General features: G+C 42.1%; 1 protein-coding gene across 3 annotated transcripts in view; it reads right to left on the bottom strand.

Annotated features, from left to right (window-relative positions):
* CSMD3 (CUB and Sushi multiple domains 3) overlaps positions 1-23,897 on the bottom strand; it is a 1,171,353-nt gene that overhangs the window by 292,562 nt on the left and 854,894 nt on the right. For all 3 annotated transcript variants that reach the window (XM_065399724.1, XM_065399725.1, XM_065399726.1), the window contains 3 exons: positions 15,993-16,184; positions 4,438-4,576; positions 2,889-3,076 (listed from right to left, as the gene is read on the bottom strand). In XM_065399724.1, coding sequence (XP_065255796.1) covers positions 2,889-3,076; positions 4,438-4,576; positions 15,993-16,184 — 519 coding nt within the window. The remainder of the gene's footprint in view (positions 1-2,888; positions 3,077-4,437; positions 4,577-15,992; positions 16,185-23,897) is intronic.

The following is a 23,897-nucleotide window of genomic DNA, read 5'->3' as shown; positions in this document are numbered from 1 at the left end:
AGCGAAGCAGTGTAAAAGGCATTCCCGGTTGGAGAACTGAGGGGATGCAGCTGTCTAACAGTCCAGATTGTACCCTGTGTAATGTCAAAGGGAGATTGTACCCTTCAGTGAGGGTCTTTCATACTTTATTTGGGAGAAGGAACAGACCAATGAATTAGCCTTACAAAGACCCAAGAGTCCATATACCTTGCACTGACTGGAAACTTTTAACATACATCCTTCTGTTCCTGGCAGGACCGGCTCCAGGGTTTTTGCTGCCCCAAGCGGCGGAAAAAAAAAAAAAAAGCCACGATCGCAATTGCGATCGGCGGCACTCCAGTGGCAGCTCCACCGCGCCGCTTTCTTATTCGGCGGGAATTCAGCGGGAATTCCCATTGGCTGCCCCAAGCACCTGCTTGCTGGGCCGGTGCCTGGAACCGGCCCTGGTTCCTGGGCTGTTTTCAATACACTTGCTATTTATCTTCCAAAATTATCAAAGGATAATTAGGTATGAGACATATTGTCCTTTCAGCCATCCAAGGAAAGCTTATCCTTTTTTTGTGAAGTCATAACGTGGAATCCAAGACTTCATAATCAATCCCATCACAACAGACATTGCTAACACAAGATTTTGGCTCAAAGGCAGGTCGGGCAGGGAAGGCTTGGGTGATCTCAGAAGAAAAACTTATACAAATACATTTTTGATAGATAGATGTAAAAAAGAAGGTATTTTGAAATTATTGAGAAGGCAAATTGATTTTGAATAAGGGTCCTTTTCTCTACACTTGCCTCAAGTATATTAATTAATTAACCTTTGGAATTCACTGAGAGTAGATATCAATGAGTCCAAGAGCTTACTGAGATTAAACATTTAGAGAAGGGATCGGCAACCTTTGGCACTCGGACTGTCAGGGAAATCCGCTGAGAGGCCGAGACTGTTTGTTTACCTGCAGTGTCCGCAGGTTCGACCGACTGCAGTTCCCACTGGCTGCGGTTCGCTGTTCCAGGCCAATGGGGGCTGCGGGAAGCAGCAGCCAGCACATCCCTCAGCCACAAGCCCTCTCTCGCCGCAGCAGCTTGGGGGTGGGTGAGAGGTGCCTCTCCCCAACCGCGGTAGCTCCGACAGGACTGAGCTGTGACAAGGGTGGGGCTCGTTTCCCCGGCAGCTCCGGCGGGCATGTACCGGGCTGAGGGAGGGGCTCCTCTCCCCCGGCTGCAGCAAGTCCGGGGCAGGTCTGCGCTGGGGATAGTGGGGAGGTGTGCCTCTCCCTGGGCTCTTCTCCCCCAGCTGCAGCAAGTCTGGGGCAAGTCCACCCTGGGGCTGCCGAGGAGGTCCTCCTCTCCCCGCCGCGGTAGGTCCACGCTGAGGCCGGCGGGGAGGAGCGCCTCTCCCCGCCACGGCAGGTCCGTGATTTGGCCAGCAGGGAGGGGCACCTCTCCCTGCCAAGGCAGGTACGTGCTGTAGGAGAGGCATCTCTCCCCACCACAGCCTTGAGCCCGTGCGCGGGGCTTAATAGGCAGCTGCCCAGTCACGCAGCAGGGCAGCTTAGAGGAAACTTAGATCAGCACTAATCTTGGGACCTGGGCAGCTGGATTGTAGGGTCCCACTTCCAAAAGCGGTACCGAACAATAGTGTTTGCCCAGGGAGTATGCTTGCAGTCCAAAACAAAAGAGAGTGCCTGTAGTCTATCCAGACGAAAGGGAAGCTAAAAACACATGGATTTAGTGTTGGGATCCAAACACAGCAACCTGATGAATCTCCAGGCATGGGGAGTATGAAGAGAACTTGACATGGGGAAATTAATGAAAATTATTGCTTTTGGATTTACCATGAATTTATTGTGAAAACTACTCCATAGCTGATCGGGAGATGATGCCCTAGAGAACAGTCCTCCAGTAGGCCGAGCCAGTCTCATGGAACCAAATCCTTGTAGAGGAGGGCTTCTATGGGGTTTGACAATGTGACACACATTTCAGAGAATCAAAGAAGATTAGGGTTGGAAGAGACCTCAGGAGGTCATTTACTTGAACCCCCTGCTCAAAGCAGGACCAACCCAACTAACTGGAACTGGAACAACTGGAACCCTCTCTTTTTTATACTACAGCTATCTGAAGAAGTGGCCCAATGAGCTTAAAATACACTGGCAGCATGATTCATATCCATTGGGACTCACTGTTCTCTACTGTGTAAGTACATATTCAGGAACTTTTTACAGTTAGCATTATTTCGCCTAACAAGGCAGTGACAATCCTTTGAAACTGATACTGCCTATGATAAATATGCAAGGATCTACTTTATAGTCTATGGTGTTTAGACCAAATTCAGACAGATCTAATATGGACCATCATGTAAAAGTCTATTTCAAGACTTCTTTTTTGTTCTTAGATCACTGACCTAACAGACTTAACACTTTTAAAGCTTTCAGCATCTATTGCATCTCATCAGCATACCTTACAGGACTCTGATGTGCTAATATGCCAGAGGTTCTTATTACATTTATGCTAGAAAAAAAAACTATTACATGTGTATTAGGCACTGTCAAATTAAATATTGTTACTGTAACATTTTGTTTTTTATTTTGTAAACTAATGTCTTAAAATGTGGTTTTAAAATAGCATACTGAACATTTACAATTAAATCCAGCTGCAGATAGATTACACCTTAAAGTGTCTGTATATATATAATCATTCCCAGAATGAGAGAAATAAATAATTTGTACAAACCAATTTTACACTCAGACCTCAAATTGCACATTTTAGTGTAATTCTGTATATTCATAAGACAAAACATTTTGTATCAAATTTTGTTCATATTTGTGATACATAGAATATAAAACGAATGAACAACAAAAACCAACCAACCAAAAAAAAAGAAAAAAGAAAAAAAAAAGAACACCTGTTGCATTTACCTTTATACTCCAAATGGAAACCAGTAAAGCTAACAGATCCATCACTCCGAAAAGCCAAGTGCATGTTGTTTGAGCTGCTCTCTATCCTCTCTGGCAACTTGCTATCTTGAAAACTCCCAATTAGTGGACTATTGCTGTCTGGCCCATCGTAGATATAGAGGAAGTCATAATTTGGTTCTATACTGAAACTATAAAACATTAAAAAGAAAAGAAATGTTAGGTAGAATATGCTTTGCGTGATATCCTAACTCTAATCAGCTCAACTGAGTGCTTACCAACACTGTTTCTAAGTAGCGGCAAAAAACACTCAATAGTAATAATACCAGGGGGTTAGTGGCAGTCTGGCTACAATCAGCATGGCTGGAATGGTCTGATACTCAACCTTCTCTTCCTCTTTCTACTGTTTGGGTGAGTTTTGAACATCTCTTTTTGTGAAGGTGGTTGGGGAAGTTCTATGGCCTGTGTTACACAGAAGGTGGGACTAGGTGGTAACAATGGCCCTTCTGGCCTTGGAATCTATGAATCTATAAAATCAAATGACTCACTGAGACTTCTGAACATAAAGTACAGTAAAAAGCTTATCCATGACATAGTAAAAGTTCTAACTGATATCTTAAAAGTATCTATTTAATGTGCATATTTTGCTATTGAGTAATAAGTAATTGGTGAGCAACAGTTCAGACGAAAGCAAACATTAAAAAAATCACTAGGCAATAAATTTTATAATATGACCAAAAATCAGGGAAAGATTTGTCTCTTATGTTTGTAAAATTCCTAGTACAATGGGGCCTCAAACCCAACTGGGGTCTTTGGGAATTACAATAATAATAATAACAACAACAACAAACATCAACTTCAAATGAATACTTCTCCACAAAAAGTGTCTGGTTTTGCTTTATGGTTATAATACCATGCAGACAGCAACATTCTCTTTGTGAATTCTCTGAAACAGTATTAAGTACTGCATTATGATAGAGGGGTTTAACAAACAGCATTTAATATCCAGGAAAATATTACTCACACGAGCCACATTTTTATGTAACAATGTGGGCTAATAAAACTGGATCCAAATACTACTTTTAATGTTTTGCTTTAATCTCATGTGCACATCTCCTATGAAAGGTGCTGAACTGACAGACCTCTGGTCAAAAAAGTCCTTCCTTTCAGATAGGGGAGAGCCCCGCAAATTAGCTTACTCTGTCTTCCCGACCTTGTCATGGAAAGAATCTCTCTGTAGGCCTGATCCTGTAAGATGCTGAGCATCTTCTACTTCTAGTTTGGTTAGTGGCAGTTAAGGGCCCTCTGCATCTCACAGGCATGTTCAGCACCTTGCAGGATTGAGCCCTGTGTGTGTTCAAGTCTCTATGCTTATTCAGTCCTTGGTGTCTCTGCAGAGACTGCTGACAAAGGTAACAATTATTGATAGTCTTGATGGTTACTTAATGTGCACTAGGTATTTTCAGCTTTTACCCTATTGAACTCTGAGCAGCCACCAGTGGTAATGATGTAAACATGATTTAAAAAAAGATATGGCCAAATAACAGCTTACCTGATAAATGCTAATGATATAACATAGTCGTTATTAACAGCGATACTCCAGTCACAGTCTCTACTATGTGGATAGGGATGAGGAAAGTTTGGTGAAAGAATAAAACCTGATGAGCCTGTCAAGTTTCCTCCACAGGGTGCTGTAAATGGGGGGGGGGAAATGGTAAGTACCAGCAATCTGTTCACTGACATATGAAAGGAGAGAGTCTTCCAAGAGTTAAATGAGAAACACTGTGTATTTAATGCAAGAGTTCACAAAGGAAACTTTAATAGGAGCAAAAATTAAAGTCACATTTCTGATAAGTCAATCTTCTAATTACCCCAAAGTCTAATTTGTCACTGAACTTTACGTCCTTTTAAGTTTGTTCCCATGGCACAAACATCAGAGCTTTTCTGAAACTGCTCTAAATTTGAAGAGTATTCTGGATAATGACATGCAAACAAGCACAATAAGCATGACACTTCAGGATTTCTATTACCAAGTACCATCAAAGGGCAGGTGGTTGGGGTTTTTTTTGTTTTTGTTTTGTTTTTTAGCTGAAATAAGGTTTACCGAGGTTACAAATGCAACCACATGTATGTGAGTTTCCATCTGGTACGGTTCATCAGCAGTCCAGTTTGATGGGACTGAGGGCTATACAAACTACACATAATACAGTTATGCTACTAATTGTGGCTTACAGGCATACAAAGAAAATATTAGTACATCCTACAAGCACACTCAAAGTAGACCAAAGAAAGTTCTCTGTGTGCTCTCAGGGCACCAAGTGTGTGTATGGGCTGTGGGGAAGGTGTGTGTGTGTGTGCGCGTGCACACATGCACGCTTTGCAAGCCAGAATCAGTGATGCTTTTACATTATGCGGATAATAGTTGTTACTATGCATAATACATACAGATGACTGGTTATTCAAATATGCATGACATTTTAATAAGGAAGGTTACCAATCTGTGATGCACTCATTATGCCAAGTCACATTGTGTTGTATAATAAAAGTGAATCTTTATACAAAAGGATGGCACATTAGGAAGTCTGAAAGATTAACTTTGCTATTTAATCACAAAAAAACATGAATAAAGCGGAGTGGGCAGGGAGGCTATTATGTGTCAGCTAACACTCTTTAGTCACCAGTACTCACACCAGAACCAACTCATTTAGCGCATTCATCATAATATTCATCTACAACTTAATCTATAATCTAACTATTGTATGCCAAATGTAAAATTATTTAAAATGTAAACAACAGCATGCAGGGAAGTTTGGGTTTTATTTTTAAAGGACGATTATGTAAATGCTGTAGCCATTAAGGTAGCATTACTGACAGTTACAATAATGAGGAGGCTATGGACAAGAGGAAGCTAATTCTGAGAACACTTAAGACTTTCCCTTGACCCGCAGGCTAACTGGATCCACCAGTTCCTCCTGGATCATGGACTCCGGTCTACCCTTGAAGCTGTGACCCTGTAGCCTCTGACTGCACACTGGCCACAAGTTGTGAAAATAATGATTTCTATTTATTACTTCCCCTCTTATTATTTTGGCGATGGGAGGGAGTACTATCCTAATACTTATCACCCCCATCTACCGGGCCCACAAGATGCTGCGAGGAAGGTGAAACACTCACTGGACAACTTGCCTATATTCCTCAGGGAGAAAAAAATCCTTCCTGACCCCAACAGGTAACAGCAAGCTGGAAACACAGCTCTGACAGCCACCCCACTTATAGGGCAAAATGTGTGGGTGGATTGGGGGAGCATCTCTCATCATCCAGGAATGCTTAAATGCAGAGGGGATGGGGAGTTCACTGGAAGCCCCAGCCCTAGTTCCCACCCATTCACAATGCCCATGTGCATTCTGTGTGGGAAGGAAGAAAAGGAGGAGGGACCCTGGAGAAGGGGCCTCTACCCACATTCCCCAAGTAAGACAGTAAGAGCATGGATTTGAATGATGCAAGATTGGGGCCCTAGTGCACAGCAACTATATTGTGGTCACACTTATTCCATTCATTAAGGAATTGACTATTGTATATGGTCATGCAGTTAATAACTGTGAGAAAGTTCTCATTTCTCAAGGTGATTACTTTCTCTTCATCACTGCTGCTACCTTTATTAATTAATTATTATTATTAATCACAGATCTTAAAAAGCAAAGTAAACAGCAAACTCATCCTTGGGAGTTTAGATTATGCTTCACAAGCTGTGTTTGAATTTCAGTGCAGATAGTCATTCACTTTACATTTTTTACAAAGCGCTGTTATCCAGTGTATCAGCTGACTAGCAAATGGTAGATATAAAACAGATTGCTATCCTGGTGCAATCAGACACAAACGCAAACTAATTCATGGAATGAAAGTCACTTACATGAGAAATGAACCACAAGCCAATCATGAATTCAAGTAATAAACTGTAATTGTATACTGGACAAGAGCAATCTTATATGGGGCTGACATTTTATACTGGAATCAAAATATGATTTATTCATTTTTATAGATTTTCTTCCTTGAGGGGGAAAAAAAGGACAAGGGATAGAGAAATAAACTAAGAATCGATTATCAGAGGAACAATACTTGGATTTTTTTTTTTAAATCATATATTGACACAGTAGGTGGTAATGGAGATTTAAATCACTATTTTGTCTTAAAGCAATGAGAGGCAAACAAGAACTACCAGGGTGTCTGAACCATATAATTATTGGAATTCAGTGGTAATAGTAACTGCATGTAACAATCATTTAGCCATATGGAGCAAATATATTTCAAAGTCATTAGCACAGATGTGTTTGCTTTCCTTTATACTTGCCGGTGATACTTCAGTTATCGGGATTAGACTGGAAGTAGTTTCTCTGAGGTTTCCAAAGGCAGGATAGTATTATGCACATCTTTGAATGCCACTGGGCTGTAGGTAAAGAATTTAACAGCTTGTGGAAGTGCGAATTAGTGCTGATAATAATTTAATTGACTTGTCTTTGCAATAACGAGCTTAATAGATACTGCTCTGTCTTTGCAAGATGGAGGTTTACATTGCTGCAAGTCACAAGTTTGATTTCACTGATTTGCATGCAGTGATAATTCTCAAGTAAGAATGAAAAAACAAACAAACAAACCCCACATGATTTCTTAATGTTGCCTTTAACAGAATTCACCATAAAGCTCCATCATGCTATACTTTATGCAAAAATTCTTAAATTATATGGATACATGCAATATGAAAGTTGTTCACTGTAGCTGGAGTTCTTCAAGATGACCTCTGTACATTCAAACTCTTGTGATATACTAATGGTCTAAATTGCACCATCCACACATCGCAAGAGTGGGAATGTGAAGAAGTGAACCGAAGAAGAAATGAAGTTTACTCACCTATAACCAGACTTCTTTGAGATGACCTCTACACGTTAACATTCTTGAAATTCTCTGATGGGGAAACTTAAACCATCAGCACACCCCAAGAGTGGGAATGCAAAGAGGCCAGTAAAAGAAGTCTTGTTTCTCTCCACTGTAAATTAAGACAAACCATCAGCTCTGAATCCATGTGTGTTCTAAGCTCTATTCTCTTTCTTTCACCAGTCTGCAGTCCTGTGGTTGCCTGGTTTGTCATCTCGATTTACTGTCGGTTATTTGTTAGGTTCTACATGAGGAAATTCTGCTTTAATGGCTAAACCCAAGGTGTCTGTAATTAGGTTCTGCATAAATACATCTGCCTCTGGAAACTGTGTCAGGTGGAATTCCCAGACTTTAGCCATTGCCCCCGAGTCTGACCTGTGCCTCATCGTGGTGGAGGGGTGTAACTTCTGAAGTAGGGGATCACTCATTGGAGCTATGCCATCAGCTATGAAGGCTTGTCCGAAATAACACCTTGGGCATTATGCGAGGTGGACAGGTCCAACAAGAACCCTGAAAATGATGGCTAACACAGGCAGCAAAGATGCAGGGCAGCAGCTGCACCTAGGTATTCAAGGTGAAGGAAGTCTCTGAGAAAGACTCAATGGCTCGGGTCACGTAGTGTGAAGCCAGTACCGGTAGACTAGGAAAAGGGTTGTGATACTGTGCCTCCATCTCATTTCAGAGGGACAAGGTATTTTTTGGGACAATCATTTGCTCTTGCTTTTGACCAGGGGTCGGCAACCTTCAGCATGTGGCCCATCAGGGTAATCTGCTGGTGGGCCACGAGACATTTTGTTTATGTTGACCACCTGCAGGCATAGTCCCCTGCAGCTCCCAGTGGCCGCGGTTCACCGTTCCCATCCGATGGGAGTTGTGGGAAGCGGCGGCCAGCATGTCCCTGTGGCCCGCGCCACTTCCCACAGCTCCCATTGGACGGCAACAGTGAACCGCGGCCACTGGGAGCTGCAGGGGGGCATGCCTGCGGATGGTCAACGTAAACAAAATGTCTCATGGCCCACCAGCGGATTACCCTGATGGGCCGTGTGCCAAAGGTTGCCGATCCCTGCTTTTGACCATGAATAACTTAGCATTCAGCACCAGGGTTAAACCCTTGCCCTACTCTCAGCTGTAGATGCCTTGCTGGTGACATCTTTCCTCGGTTTAAATATGACAGGCTTGTGCCAAAGCCCCCCTAGGGATGCGCGTCCTCTGATGTCTGCAGTATGCGGTGACAATGTATCCAATCGTATCTGGGATCTCCACCAGTCCATCAAAACTGCAACCTGGAATGTTGCAACTCTTCACAGCCATGGCCATCAGGTCACTGTCTCACATGAAATGGACCATCTTTGCATATCAATTGCAGGTCTAACTGAAGAAAGGCTGATAGATTATAGAGGTCACAAGGTGGAAAATTCTTTACTTCTGTATTCTGGTGGCCCCAGGGGGTAGCACTAATATTGCAAGGTGAGGCCAAGTCCTCCTTGATAACCTGGCCCCCCCAGGTCTTTCTGGTTCCTTATTACATGTCTTAAACTCCGGCACGATTACCTTGCTGTCATAGTAGTCTATGCTCCAACAGAAGAATCTGTTGATTCAGTAAGAGATCATTTCTACGATCAATTGGAATCTCCAGTGCGCACAGTCCCTTCACATGATAATTTCGTGATCGTGGGTAACCTAAATGCAGTTACCGTCTCCTTGCGAACTAAGTTTGAACAGGTCATTGGTCATTATGGTACAGGTACACTCAGTGATAACTCTTGCCACTTGCTCACATTCTGTGCCTCCAGAATCTTTACATTCTTGGATCATGGTTCAAGCGGTGATCTCTTGCTCTCAGACTTTGACTACGCTGATGACGTTGTTCTTCTAGTACACACCCCCAACAGGTTTTGTGAGGCGCTCCCACAAATGGATGAGGAGTTGTCTAAGGTTGACCTTCACGTTTCATGGTCAAAGACAAAGCTGCAAAACCTAGGACCGGGTCCACCCGCAACTCCAATCTCTTTGAGTAATGAAACTGTCGAAGCGGTCTCCACATTTGCTATTTGGGTTCTATGCTCATCAGTTCCTCCAACTCTCACACGGAGGTTCTCCATCAGATTGCCATCACAGCATCTGCCATGGTTAATTTACAATGAATATGGAACCAACATCATCTCAGAATGACAACCAAGTTCAGGATCTATTTGAGCTATATCCTCCCAGTACTGTTGTATGGCTGTGAAACATGGACACTACACCAACATATTAAATTGGGCATGGAAGGTGGTATGACTTCATTTGTAATGCAGATGTTTATGGTCACTCTGGTCTACAGTTTACTGGGGCCATTGTCCGCAGATGGTGCCTTACGCTTTTGGACATGTCGTGAGAATGCCACAAGACGTTCCAGTGAACACCGTTCTCTGGGTGGCTTGTAACTTCCAGGATAAAATTCCACTAACCGAAGGGTGGAGGCGATCCAGAGCCAGACCTCCCTATTACATGGGTCCGTCAAGCCCTTGCAGCCGTGCAGGAATGGACCAAATGGTGAATGATAGCTATGGCCAACTTTTCGGCTAAGTGTTGAAGAAGAAGAAGCCATTGCTGGTATGTATTTTAAATCTAGGATTTCAAACTGACATCCAGTCATAAGTGACTTTCTCATAGCCATATACACTATTGCATTTATTTCTATCTACCTGGTCCCTTGCTTTATTATTTTCTTGTTTGTAGTCTCTTTCTCAGTAAACACTCACATCTGTTTCATTTATATTCTTTAGCAATGACTGTATCTGTTTTGGTGGGTAGGCACTCCATAGAGACAATCCCTTTCATCTACCACTTGCCAAGAGGACTAGCTATTTCTCAGTGTGGCAGGCTCTCCAGAGCCCAAGATGAAGACATATATACTTGGTGTAATAATAATCTTTAATCTTCAGTTTTGTAAATCATCTCCTAGGCAAAACGCACTACAGGAGCAGTAATTTCTTTACCTTGCAATAGGCTCTAAAATCATTTGAAGATTTTCTCTCTCTTTGTTCCCTTCCTTATTCATGCAGGAAGTTAAATCTCAGGCATTTCAGAATCAAGCATCCACCTGCCTCATTGTGGAAAACGCTGCTCAGAATTATGTGACCTTTTTGTTTAGAACCATCTTTAACCCATAATTGACCTGAAAGGACACACCCTGCACCCAGAACTAAGCCATATCTTCCACATCTCAAAATTCAGTATAATATCACTCAAGCACACCACCTCCACACTGGTACAATTTAGTGCTGAATAATCTAGGAAGAATGACATTTACATTCACTTTTCTACAATGCCTTAATGGGAACTACTAGTAGGCTATACCAGTATAGCCTCGGTATCCATTGTTAATACCACTATATAGATCTGGTGGTGGAGGAAAGATGTGAACAGTGCAACTAATACCCTACCAAGTAATTCATAGTACTGTCTAATATGTTTTTAATGTCCACCATCTCCAAAAGGTCAGCCTAGAGCCCATTAAATCTGTGTGGTAGTACAGAATGTGCTATCTCAGCACCTTCAGGCTTTCCTTTTATTTGATTTTTTTAATGTATTACATGCTGACAAGAACAATCAAATGCAGTTTCAATAGGGGAATTTTTGCTTGATGTTTTTGTTTTTGTTTTTAATCTGGGATAATCATTGCTGACAGATCTTTACAAAAAATAGAGCTGTTTGAAGTTTGGCCATCCTAGAACAATTTGAACGAATTAATCAAATATTGATAAAGAACATAGCAACATTTTCTGTTCTTATTAATGCCAATTCTGCTATAAAAGACAAAACTATCTAGTTTCATGAAGATCTGATTTTTAAGATCAGTTTGGTTTTCCCTTGGTTAATTTTCTTTGTTTTAAAAATGGACTGTACAATTCCAGCAGCACGAACCATTTTATAATTACAACTCTAAAAAGACTGAAGTTTCACTTACTTTTAAATACATCTAATTAAAACTAGTTAACCCCTCCCTGTAAATTGTTCTCTAGGCCACAGATCATTAACATGATTAAAAATAAAAGCTGTAAAGGATCTGTTACAGGGTATTTTCATTTGGTGTTTTACTTTTTTTGTAGATATTGTATTCATTATATTATTATGATATATGCAGGGTTTCATCTATTCCACAATTTTGTGAAAGTTTGCAATGGAATCCACCCTTTGCACAGCCCATCCTGGAGAACTGTGCTTCCTAATCAAACCTTCCACTTAAAAAAAGAATTCTAGCTTTATTTTTTTGAAAATAAACCCTTGAAAATGTGAACTACATGTAAAATTATGCAGTGCTGCCTTCTTGAATCTGCAGAAGGCCTGAAATATTTGAGAGGTGAGCTATGCCTCATTCATTTGAATAGGTTGTGAAGTCTGAAACCTAAAGTTGACATTTGACCTGTCAGCATTATAAGATATTGTATCACTCCAGAAACAGCAATCTATTTGTTGTCAGATGTTTGGCTGCTTGTGTTTCCTCTGTATGCTTTCCCAGCTCTGCGCAGGTTGCTAGCATAGCAGACCTCAAGCGAACCACCCAATGACCACAAGATCAGTTAAGCTATGAAGACACCCAGCCAGGTTTATTGTCGACAAAGCACAGTCCTAGCTCCCCGGATCAATGTCTACAGTTACACAAGCACGTGTATGCCCATGACAATGGACACACTCAGTGAATGGTGGGACTTTCCATCCCTTCTAGGCTGGCCAAAGACACTCCCTCTGAGACTCTTTTTTATACACCAATACAAACAAGTTACGTTTTGCCCCCCTGACATAGTTAGTTACTGCCCCCTGACGTGGGTTGTTACCACCCCATTACCTTTTACATGTTGGTTTGATCAAAACATCTCTATCCATTATACTGTCATCCTGACCTTATCTTTAAGAGAGGTCAGCGTGGTCCTGTTATATTTTGTGGAGGGGTGTTTTTACCATAGTTGGTATCGGGGTGTTCTGGTACCATCCTTCTGGAATGTGTTTGCATGAGTGTCCTGTGCTTAGCCTTTCTTAGGAACGTGTATGTTTTTGCAATACTGGCCCTGTTCTTGCCAGGTTCTGTGAGCTTGCAAGCAGGCAGAGTCTGACTTCTGCTAACTTTGCTTCTTTGCTTTATATCAACAAAGCTTGACCACTACTTTAGTTCAGGCCTTAGGCCTCACACTGGGCTTCTGATACAAGGCCTTATGTCTCAGGCTCACTTTCTACTGTACTATTAAATGTATTTATTTCATAATCCCAAACTTCCTGCACTCCCCAAACCACGCCCAAAAGCCCTACCTATCCCTGTCTAATGTTGTCATCTGCTGTTAATACAAAAATATGTCACACTGAACTACAAGGCCTATTGTACTGATTGCATTTTTCTATTTCATATTTAATAAAAACACTATTTAAAAAAAAAATTGTCACAGTATTTCTAGTTAGCCACATCGTACTGCCACAAAATCCAGGAAACTTCCCATGCTATTTCAGCCCAATTTATCCAAGAATAGCACAAAGCCACAGGTAGAACATATCTGGAAGGCAGTGTTAACTTATAAATACTATGATTTTCTATCCATGTACTTCAATGTTCATGTATTAATGCTCCCATTAATTAGGGAACTTAAATCATCATGGAAAAGCAGTTGCCAAATATACACTCCGTAGTTTTTATTGTTGTTTTTGTTTGGGGGAGAAGCAAATCAAGGGAAGGAAAAGGAAACATCATAATGCAATGCTTATTTTTGCCAATGCCTATTTTACATTAACTTCAGCAATTACATGCTCAAGACCTGTTGGAATTACAGGAGCCTTCAAAACATCCAAACCAGCAGAATTTCTAATTTTCAGATATGTAAAGATTCCAAATGAGTGTGTCAAAAATTAGCTCGTGGTAATTTTCTGGTGCTGTTGATATGCAGATCTCTCTTACTATTCTGCCACAGCGTAGAACAAGAGGATGGACACCAAAGGTAGTGTCACTAAACAGTCTCAATAATAACAACACACTGTAGGAGTTTTCAACAGTAATATTAGGAGGAGAAAGGAGAGAACTTTTGGGGAATAAGAAATAAATTTAACCCCCCCTTCCCCCCAAAAAAGCTGGGGCATGCAAATCATGAGTTAGCCCTGCCTCTCATTTCCCCATCAAAGTGGTCATATGTATGGTAAATTGTCAGCCCCCACTAAACAATAAATTATGATGAAGTTAAGCCTGGAAAATATTACTGCCTAGGACAATTCTGATGTTTGCGCATGGGCATAACATAGCCTAAATAGTACCCCTACTATCTAGAAAGAACTACAAGGAAAGTAATAATGCAGTTCTAAGTGATCTGGAGTGCTTCTGACTAAAAAGGAATATTAGAAATGCTTATGGACACCAAGATAAGATCTGGATACTGCGCTTCAGTCTTTTAGTAATAAACGCTCATAAAAAATGCATAGTCAACAGAAGTCAACATTAAAATATTTAAAGCCTGATTTCCAAAACTGTAATTCATCCTAATATGAATAAATGGTTAATGTGATTGGGTGTCCAAATTAGGTGTTTGTGCCCACATGTGTGGAAACTGAACACAGATATTAGGCAAGCAATTGCACTTACCCAGTTCAGAAAATCAGAGCATATACATTTATATCTACACCAAGAAAGGGAGAAAAAGAGAAAGAATACATGGTGGTATGTAGTAGTATAAAAGGTCTTTATTAATAATATTATGATTACTATCATTGGTTTATAATTGGCTCAATAATCATGATTTGTAAAACTGAAAACATTATGCAAGTAATCTCAAATTAATGCCAATAAATATCTTTATACCACATCATATCACCATGCACTCTGCCTATGCCACTACAAGACATATTTTTCATACCTCAAATCAAATTTTGTAGCAATTTTATGAACCTCTTCCTATTTTTCAATGTTTTGAAGTGTGAATACCAGAACTGGATACAAAATTCTAGTAACGGTCTCACTAATTTCATATACAGACGTAGTAATAACTCCGTATTTGACATCCCTCTACTTATACATCCAAGGATCACATCTCTACCCTTTTAGCTACAGTATCACACTGAGAGCTCATGGTTATCTACCATGAGCCATAATTCCTTTTCGGTGTCAGTGCATTTCAGGATAAAATCTCCCATCATTTAAGTGTGATCTACATTCTTTGCTCCAAGATGTAGGACCTTCTGTTTGGCTGCACTGAAGTGCATACTGTTCACATGAGTACATTTTAACAAGAGATCCAGGTTGATCTGTGTAACTGACTTGTGTTCATCATTATTTACCATTCCATCACGTTTTGTGTCTTCTGCAAATTTTAGCAGTAGTAATTTTATATTTACTTCCAGATCATTGATATGGATATTGAATAGCATTGGGCCAAGAACACATCCCAGCAGGACCCCACTAGAAACACCTTATTGGATGGTGATTATCTAGTGTAATTACTTTTTTACTGATATTGGCTACACTGATTTTGTATATTGCTCTTAAAGAAATCAGAATGGCATGTGGTTGAGTGAAATGCCTTACAGAAGTATAAGCAGATGACGTCCTTAATCAAACTTCTGTTCTCATCAAGGAACGATATCAAGTTTGTTTGGCATATTTTCCATAAACGATGCTGATCAGCATTAATTGCGCTACCATCTTTTACTTCTTTACTGAGTGTGTCCCAGGTCAGTCTTTCCATGATTTTGCCCCAGATCAATATCAGGCTAACTGGCCTATAGTTACCCAGGTCATCCCATTTATCCTTTTTAAAAATTGGCACATTAGCTTTAATCCCGGTCCCCTGGAACTTTCCAAATGTTTTAAGTTTTGTTTCAAGTAAAAAGTATTGGTGACTTTGCCATCTTTCCTCATGCTTCCTCTGTCATAGGCCATCTAACTCTACATTATATGACCTGTGAAGAAGAGTATGAGAAAAGGATGTTTGAGAGCCACCAGGCTGATAACTGAAGAAAGAAGAACATGATAACTTCCCACCAGATCTTTTACAAAGTGATTTGTCAGATGCACAGTACTCCTTAGAACTAGTTCCATAAGTTTTTGAAGGTGGACCAATAAAATATCTTTACATAAAAGCAGGGTTATAGTACTGTTTGACTAACTGTGGTATGGTTTCACAATTAGAAAAGCATTTCCATTTTCTCTTGTTTTCTGCATACCTATACAGACTGGTGGGCTGGGCTGCCAGAAGTACCGATTTTCTACCTGAATGCAGGTTATCCTCTCATCTCCTTGAAGCTCATATCCAGGGTCACACTGAAAAATAACAGTGTCTCCAGGTTCTCTTCCATCCCCATTTCGAGTTCCATTCATAGGAACACCAGGATCACGGCAGGCGGTGGCTACAGAGCCTAACAAAGACAAAAGAAATGTCAGCTTTTAATGTACATTAATTATACTGTATTTTTTTCATATCTGTTAAGTCATTCTTCCATGTTCTTTGTGCTTTTGGGAAATTAACTGAAAATCTATCAGCCAGTTAAAATGCTTCTTTGATACAATTATTTGTTTTATTTGCCATTTGTTTTAATTACTGAATGTCACATATTTTATATATATTCTTTGTAGAATTTCAATACTTTATAATGCAGTCATATATTTGCTAGCAGACTTTACAATCTGAGCTACTAAACATAGGGACATTTTGGAGAATGAGAAGGAGAAAGCTGGGTAAAGAAGAGCAAGTTGAATAATTCACTTGCGCTCCACTACATCTCCAGATTTTCTGAATACTGTTTTTTCTTAAATGTATCCATTGTTTAATATTTTGTAACAAATCTTGAAGTCACTTTTAAGGCACTGTGACAGACCCAGACCAGTGGGGTACAGGAGTCTGGTAGAGGGCAAATATACTGGTCACTGGATGAGTAGTTTTCTGTTTCCTGAGTGACCAGAGCAGGGGCTGCACTAGAGTAATCAGGAACCTGTTAGAACCAGTTAAGGCAGGCAGGCTAATTAGGACACCTGGAGCCAATTAAGAAGCTTCTAGAATCAATTAAGGCAGGCTAATCAGGGCACCTGGGTTTTAAAAAGGAGCTCACTTCAGTTTGTGGTGGGAGTGTGAGGAGCTGGGAGCAAGAGGCACAAGGAGCTGAGAGTGAGAGAGTGTGCTGCTGGAGGACTGAGGAGCACAAGCGTTATCAGACACCAGGAGGACGGTCCTGTGGTGAGAATAAGGAAGGTGTTTGGAGGAGGCCATGGGGAAGTAGTCCAGGGAGTTGTAGCTGTCATGCAGCTGTTACAGGAGGCACTATAGACAGCTGCAGTCCACAGGGCCCTGGGCTGGAATCCGGAGTAGAGGGCGGGCCCGGGTTCCCCCCAAACCTCCCAATTGACCTGGACTGTGGCTTCTTCCAGAGGGGAAGGTCTCTGGGCTGTTCCCCAACCCACATGGTGAATCTCTGAGGCAAGAAAATCCGCCAATAAGCGCAGGACCCACCAAGATAGAGGAGGAACTTTGTCACACTGGTGTCAGAGGTGGGATCTTAGGGTGCACAGCGCGGCGGAAGGAGGGTGATTTAAAAAAAAACAAAAAACCAAACAAAATAAAAGGGAGAGGGTTTATTTTTTTTCACCACAATGGATGACGTAGTGCGGGCACTGATACAAGCTACGGCGGCCCAGCAGGAGGCTACCCGTGTCCAGGCAGCCGCCCAACAGGAGGCAGTGCGGCTGCAGCAAGAGACTAATTGCCTGCTGATGGACCAGGCTGCTCAAGACCGAGCTATGTTGCGGGAACTGGTAAACCAGGTAAAGTCCCTTACAGAGCTGAATTGCGGCCATGATGGGACGCGGCTCATACGGGCCAGCCATTGGCTGCAGAAAATGACACGGGAGGATGATGTAGAGGCATACCTTCTAGCCTTTGAGAGGACAGCCCTACGGGAGGCCTGGCCTCGAGATCAGTGGTCTGGCAACCTTGCCCCATTCCTGTGTGGGGAGGCCCAGAAGACCTACCATGATCTGCCTGAAGAGGCTGCGGCAGACTACCCCCAGCTGAAAGCAGAGATCCTGGCCAGATCTGGGGTAATGACAGCAGTGCGGGCCCAGCAGTATCACGGTTGGAGGTACCAGGAAGACAAAACCCCACGGTCCCAATTGTATGACCTCATCCATCTCGCACGAAAGTGGTTGCAAACAGAGTCCCGGAGTCCGGAAGAGATACTAGCGGTTCTGGTCATCGACCGATACACAAGGGGACTACCACCAGACCTTCGTGCCTGGGTAAGCCAGAATGAACCCTCCACCTATGACGAGGTTGTCGCCCTGGTAGAGAGGAGAAGGACAGCGAGGGAGCTGACCTGACCAGTTAAGGAAGAGGCACCCCGGGTTAAACTAGCAGCACCAAGCTCTAAAGTTCAGGTGACTGGGCCACCAGGAGGGCCCAGGTGGAAAAAGAGAGAGGCTGAAGGCCCATCAGAGGCCACAAAGAGTCGGAGCACTGAGGGAGAAGAGGATCGTGATGTTAGACTGCCCAAACCAAGAGACCGGGGAACACCTAGGGCTCCATACAGATGTTATGCCTGCGCGGAGTGGGGACACATAGCTGCACAGTGTCCCAATGCTGAGGAGCCTATGCAGTGTAACCTGGGGAACTGGGCAGATCCATGCTCCCTAATCCACCTTGTGGGGGTCTCACTAACCCCACATATGTATACCAGACCAGTGAAACTAAATGGGGTAGGGACCACGGCACTGGTTGATTCGGGGAGTGCTATCACGCTTATCTCAGGGAAGCTCATGAAGCGTAGTCAGCTGCTGCAGGCTAAACGTACGGGGATAACATGTGTCCATGGGACAGTTAGTTACTACCCCACCATCCCAGTAAAAATCAAGATCCAAGGGAACACTACTGAGGTAGCAGCAGGGGTAGTCCCTAAACTCCCATACCCGGTGCTCATAGGGAGGGACTTCCCAGGGTTTGGAAACTTACTCTCAGTAGGGGGATTAGAGAAAGATGGGGACCCTAAAATTGGTGAGGCATCCACAGCAGACTGTCAACCCCCAATCTTCTCTGAAATATCCCCAGATTTGTTCTCCACTCCCAGACAGGGTAGAAAGACAAAAAGGGAAAGAAGGGCAGCTAAGGCCTTAGGAACCCGAATACTGACCCAAAGCCAGAGGGTCGCTCTTGTAGGTAGGCAGACCCGCGCAGCTGAAAAGGAGGCCACGCAGGAGGGAGAAGCACCTGAGTCTGACCCCCACCCTAATGCTTCTGAACCAGTAGAGGCAACAGAGACTGGACCCCTAGATCTTGGGCAGATTAGCCCCGGGAGAGGAAATTTTGGACGGGACCAGGCAGAAGACCCAAGGTATGACAACATTACGAAGGAGGTGACTGAAATAGATGGGGTCCCCGTGGAAGGAAAAACCCAGGGACCAGGACCCTACTTCATAATGAAGAAGGATCTCTTATACCGGGTTGCACCAGTACAGGGGCAGAAGGTACAGCAGATCCTAGTACCTCAAAAACACCAGAACGCTGTATTAAGTCTTGCTCATAGTCATCTTTTTGGGGGGCATTTGGGGGTAGAGAAGACCCTGGCACGAGTCCTACGACGGTTCTTCTGGCCCGGAGTACATGAAGAAGTGCGGAGGTACTGTGCCTCCTGCCCGGAGTGTCAGCTGCACAGTCCCCGTCCCCACTTGAGGGCACCTTTAGTACCCCTTCCCATCATAGAGGTCCCCTTCGAGCAAATAGCCATGGACCTAGTGGGACCCCTGGAGAAGACGGCTCGGGGCCACCAATATATACTTCTTGTTTTGGACTATGCTACTCGCTACCCAGAAGCCGTCCCCCTGCGGAACACGGCCTCTAAAACTATAGCCAAAGAGCTGGTGGGGATCTTTGCCCGAATGGGGCTACTGAAGGAGACATTAACCGACCAAGGAACCCCATTTATGTCGAAGCTAATGAAGGACCTCTGTACGCTACTCCATATACATACCTTGAGAACTTCGGTCTACCATCCGCAGACTGATGGGTTGGTAGAAAGGTTTAACCGAACCCTCAAGGCTATGATAAGGAAGGTGGTAAGTCGGGACGGGAAGGATTGGGATACCCTACTACCCTACCTTATGTACGCTATCCGGGAGGTACCACAGGCCTCAACTGGGTTTTCCCCCTTTGAGTTATTATACGGGCGTCACCCCCGTGGCATACTAGATATCGCCAAAGAGATCTGGGAAGAGGAACCCAATGAGGGGAGAAATATAAAAGAGCATGTAATGCAGATGCGAGACCGGATAGCCCGGGTTACCCCTATTGTACCGGAACATTTGGAGAAGGCACAGGAGGCCCAACAAACCCATTACAATCGCCAGGCAAAAGTGCGACAGTTCCAACCAGGGGATCGGGTTATGGTGTTGGTACCCACGGCAGAAAGCAAGCTTCTGGCCCAATGGCTGGGGCCCTATGAGGTGGTTGAACCCGTGGGGGAAGTAACCTACAAGGTGCGGCAGCCAGGACGCAGAAAACAAGAACAGATTTATCACATTAACCTTCTGAAACCCTGGCATGCACAAGAGGCATGCACAATGGTCCAAAAAGACCTAACCCAGGAAAACAAGCCTTCCAAACAGGTGAGAGTATCTCCCGATTTAACACCAGACCAGAAGAATGAGGTGTCTGAGATGATCTTCCGGAACCAAGATGTGTTCTCGACAAAACCAGGTCGAACAACCGAGACATATCACCACATCGTCACGAACCCTGGGGCCAGAGTAACAATGAGGCCCTATCGGGTGCCAGCGGCAAAAAGGGAGGAAATAAAAGCAGAAGTAAAAAAAATGCTGGAGTTGGGGATCATCGAAGAATCCCACAGTCAGTGGTCCAGCCCAATCGTGCTGGTGCCCAAGCCTGATGGCACCACAAGATTTTGCAATGACTTCCGGCGACTAAACGAAGTATCCCAGTTCGACGCGTACCCCATACCTCTGTATTGGTAATTTATGCACCCCACTCATTCTATAACGTGTTTTTTAAAGAAAATTTCCAATTAATTCTTGTTCCACACCATGAAACTCGGTATTTATCCAAACTGCACACCTCCTTTACTTAAAGATGGAAAAGCTTTCATCTAAGAGACACTGTAAAAAAAAAACTGGGTCAGATCTATAGTTTCATATCCTACTTAGTTTTCTGTAGAGCTTGATAGATTTCTGCTTATTTTTAAGACTATAGAAGAGCAACCCAGAAAAAAGGAGTGGGCTCTGAACTGGTCTCACCTCAAGAATCAGATACAGAGTCCAAGACTGATATATATTAGTATTTTGTAGTTTAAATTTTGAAGAAAAATAATTTACTATAAATATTGATATAATCTATTTTTTTTTCTTTTTGCATTTCTGCATATGTTGGAATGCAATTTCGGTACTTTAACAAGCAAAGACTCTTTAGTCTTATCACAAGAAGAGCTGGTCCCTTTGAGTATTTTTTTTTAACTATAATCAGTCTGCAAACCTACAAATTACTAGAAGAGTCTGATAATTAAGATAGATTGTCACATAATATCTTGGAAGTTTTATTCCCTATTTGTCAGTAATAATAGCTTTTCGAGAATACAGTTACATAACAGTAGATAGTTGATAGGTTTGTGGGGCAGATGGTATATGGGTACTGCCCAGGTTTTACCCACACAGAGATCTGCCATGCTTCTGATGCTTTTGAGTTTCTTATTTGTATCTGTATTAAAAATATATTTTTAGGTTTGGGAGATATCACCAGTTCTACCAGTTTTCTCCATTTAAAAGCATAGGGAATCTCTCTCAAACCAGTGGGCTCTTTTAAGATTATACCACTGTACACAGAAACAAAATGTGAAGAGAATATTTTTATTAAAAGCAAAAAAAAAAAAGAGCATGTTATTGTTTTTCCCCTTATTTTTTAGCCCGCATTATTTGCAACACTGATTTGAAAAGGTAGTCTTATATGTTGTTCTATATATGAAATAATGTATTCTTAAAATACACTCGGATGGAACACAATCTCTACCGGTATATACAAATCTTTTGAATTAAAACTGCCATTTGTAATCTTGTAACATGCATTATTTTTACTTCCTCCCAGATTCCATTTTATGCTGTAAAAATAACTGAGGTTTAAAACCTAACTAAAAAAAAATATTATCCTTGTGAATTTTTCTTTTTAAAAGATCTTGTGTTTGTTCTACCCAGTGAAATTAATAGTTCTCTTATTGTATTTCTAATTCTCTTCGTTTATTTGTCTGTAGACGTGTCAATACCAACTTTCATCATTTAACTATTAAAATTCAATAAATATAATTTTCAGCATAGTAAGAGACGGTTTGTAACTAGTCATTTCTCTCATGTGTTTGCTTTGAAGGGGAAAAGGAAGTGGTCAGATTCCTAGTAAAATAAAATAGCCAGGATAAGAATTCTAGAACACAGAAACATGCTTTACCTAGAGCCAGATGCAAAAAAAACCAACAAAAAAACAAAATCAAAATACAAAAACAAAAAAACAATCTAACCCTGCACATGCAGGAGACAGGAGTGGGCAAATCGCTATACTATGCATCCTCATGCAATCTATGCATCACTTGAGAAGGAGGGTTATTCTGATATCACTAGTCCCACAACTTTCCCAACAACTGCCTTGTATAACTCCTAGTCTAGTTTTCCCTATCCTATATTTGTTCTCTTTTCCTTTTCTGTGTCTGACACTCGCTCATCATTAATACTGTTTGTATTTTTTTTTCTGACATGCATTTATCATCTTTGTGAGGTGTCTTTTTATTGGGTTTTTGTCTTGCTTTCTATTCATTCTCTTTTTTGTCTCATTTTTATGCCTTCTTTATATCCTTTCTTCCTTCCAACACTCTCTCGTCAAGTGTCTTAAGTGCCTTCTAGCAGCATTGAAGAATCCCTTTCTATTAGCTGTTCAATTCTCTCAATCATCATTCCCAATGAAAATTTGTGGAGTAAGCACAAATTCTAACAAAGATAAAGTCCCTTATAACCTTGCTATCACACCTGCAATGCAGTCTTGAAAGAAGTCTTTCTGTAAAGTGAATGGAGCTGGCTACCACAGCTTATCATAAGCTTGTTGATAGACTGTAAAGCTCCTTGTGACATGCTCAATTAAAAATTGTGTATAAGGACAGTCTGCATTATATTCTAATCTTCGCAGTAGTTAATTTGTGGTGCAGCAAAAGGACCCCTACTGATCACAGCTATTGAACTTTGTGGTGAAGTTATGAAACATACATATATTGCTGCAAGCTATATTTCATATGGGAAAAGGGCTCTTATCCAATGTTCAGTTTAATAGCTATCACAGATCCACCCAGCTCAATGGAAATATTAATAGAGTGAATGTGTGTGTGTGTGTAATGCTGACAGACCCTGGTTGTTGGCAGGTGTGATTGAACTTGGGACCTTTGGCGCTTAGTCCATGAGCCTCAACTACATGAGCTAAAAGCCACATGCCCCTTAGCTAAGTCTATAGAGCAGACTCATTAATCTCTCTCTAAGTGGTCTTGGTGCCACTAGATGGGACAGAGCACCACACCCAGGAGGTGTGTGCGTTACCTATGCATGCACACACAGTGTGTGTTTGTGTGTGTGTGTTCACATGTGTGGGGTGTGCTATTGTGTGTGTTTGGTGTGTGCATGTGTCTGCGGTGGGGATTCAAAGGGGTCGGGCAACTTTTACACCACTGTCACCCCAGACAGGAGACACCAATGTAGATCAGGAATACTACCACTGAAGTCAATCGATGGCATTACACCAGTTTAAATATGTAAAGAGATTGATCATTTTCAGGCCAATGACTCTAGCCCAATGGTGGACTTGAGTGAGATTTAGACCAGGGAATGAGTGATAGCCCTGGTCAATGGCAACCAAGGAAATCTAAGTGTTTGAGGATAGCTAGACTGGGTTTGAACACAATGCTGTCTGCTAACATTCTATGCTCCAGCCATAGAAATAATATATTTTAGAAGCTAGGAATTGTAGAAAACTAATAAAGGAAACAAAGGGACCCAAGAAAAAAAATCTATGACCAGAAGAATTAAGGAAAATAAGTAGGAGTGGTTTTTCC

Source organism: Emys orbicularis, chromosome 2, assembly GCF_028017835.1.
Source record: "Emys orbicularis isolate rEmyOrb1 chromosome 2, rEmyOrb1.hap1, whole genome shotgun sequence".
NCBI classification, from domain to species: Eukaryota; Metazoa; Chordata; order Testudines; family Emydidae; genus Emys; species Emys orbicularis.
Note: the sequence above shows the minus strand (reverse complement) of the source record. Positions and strands in the feature narration are given on the sequence as shown.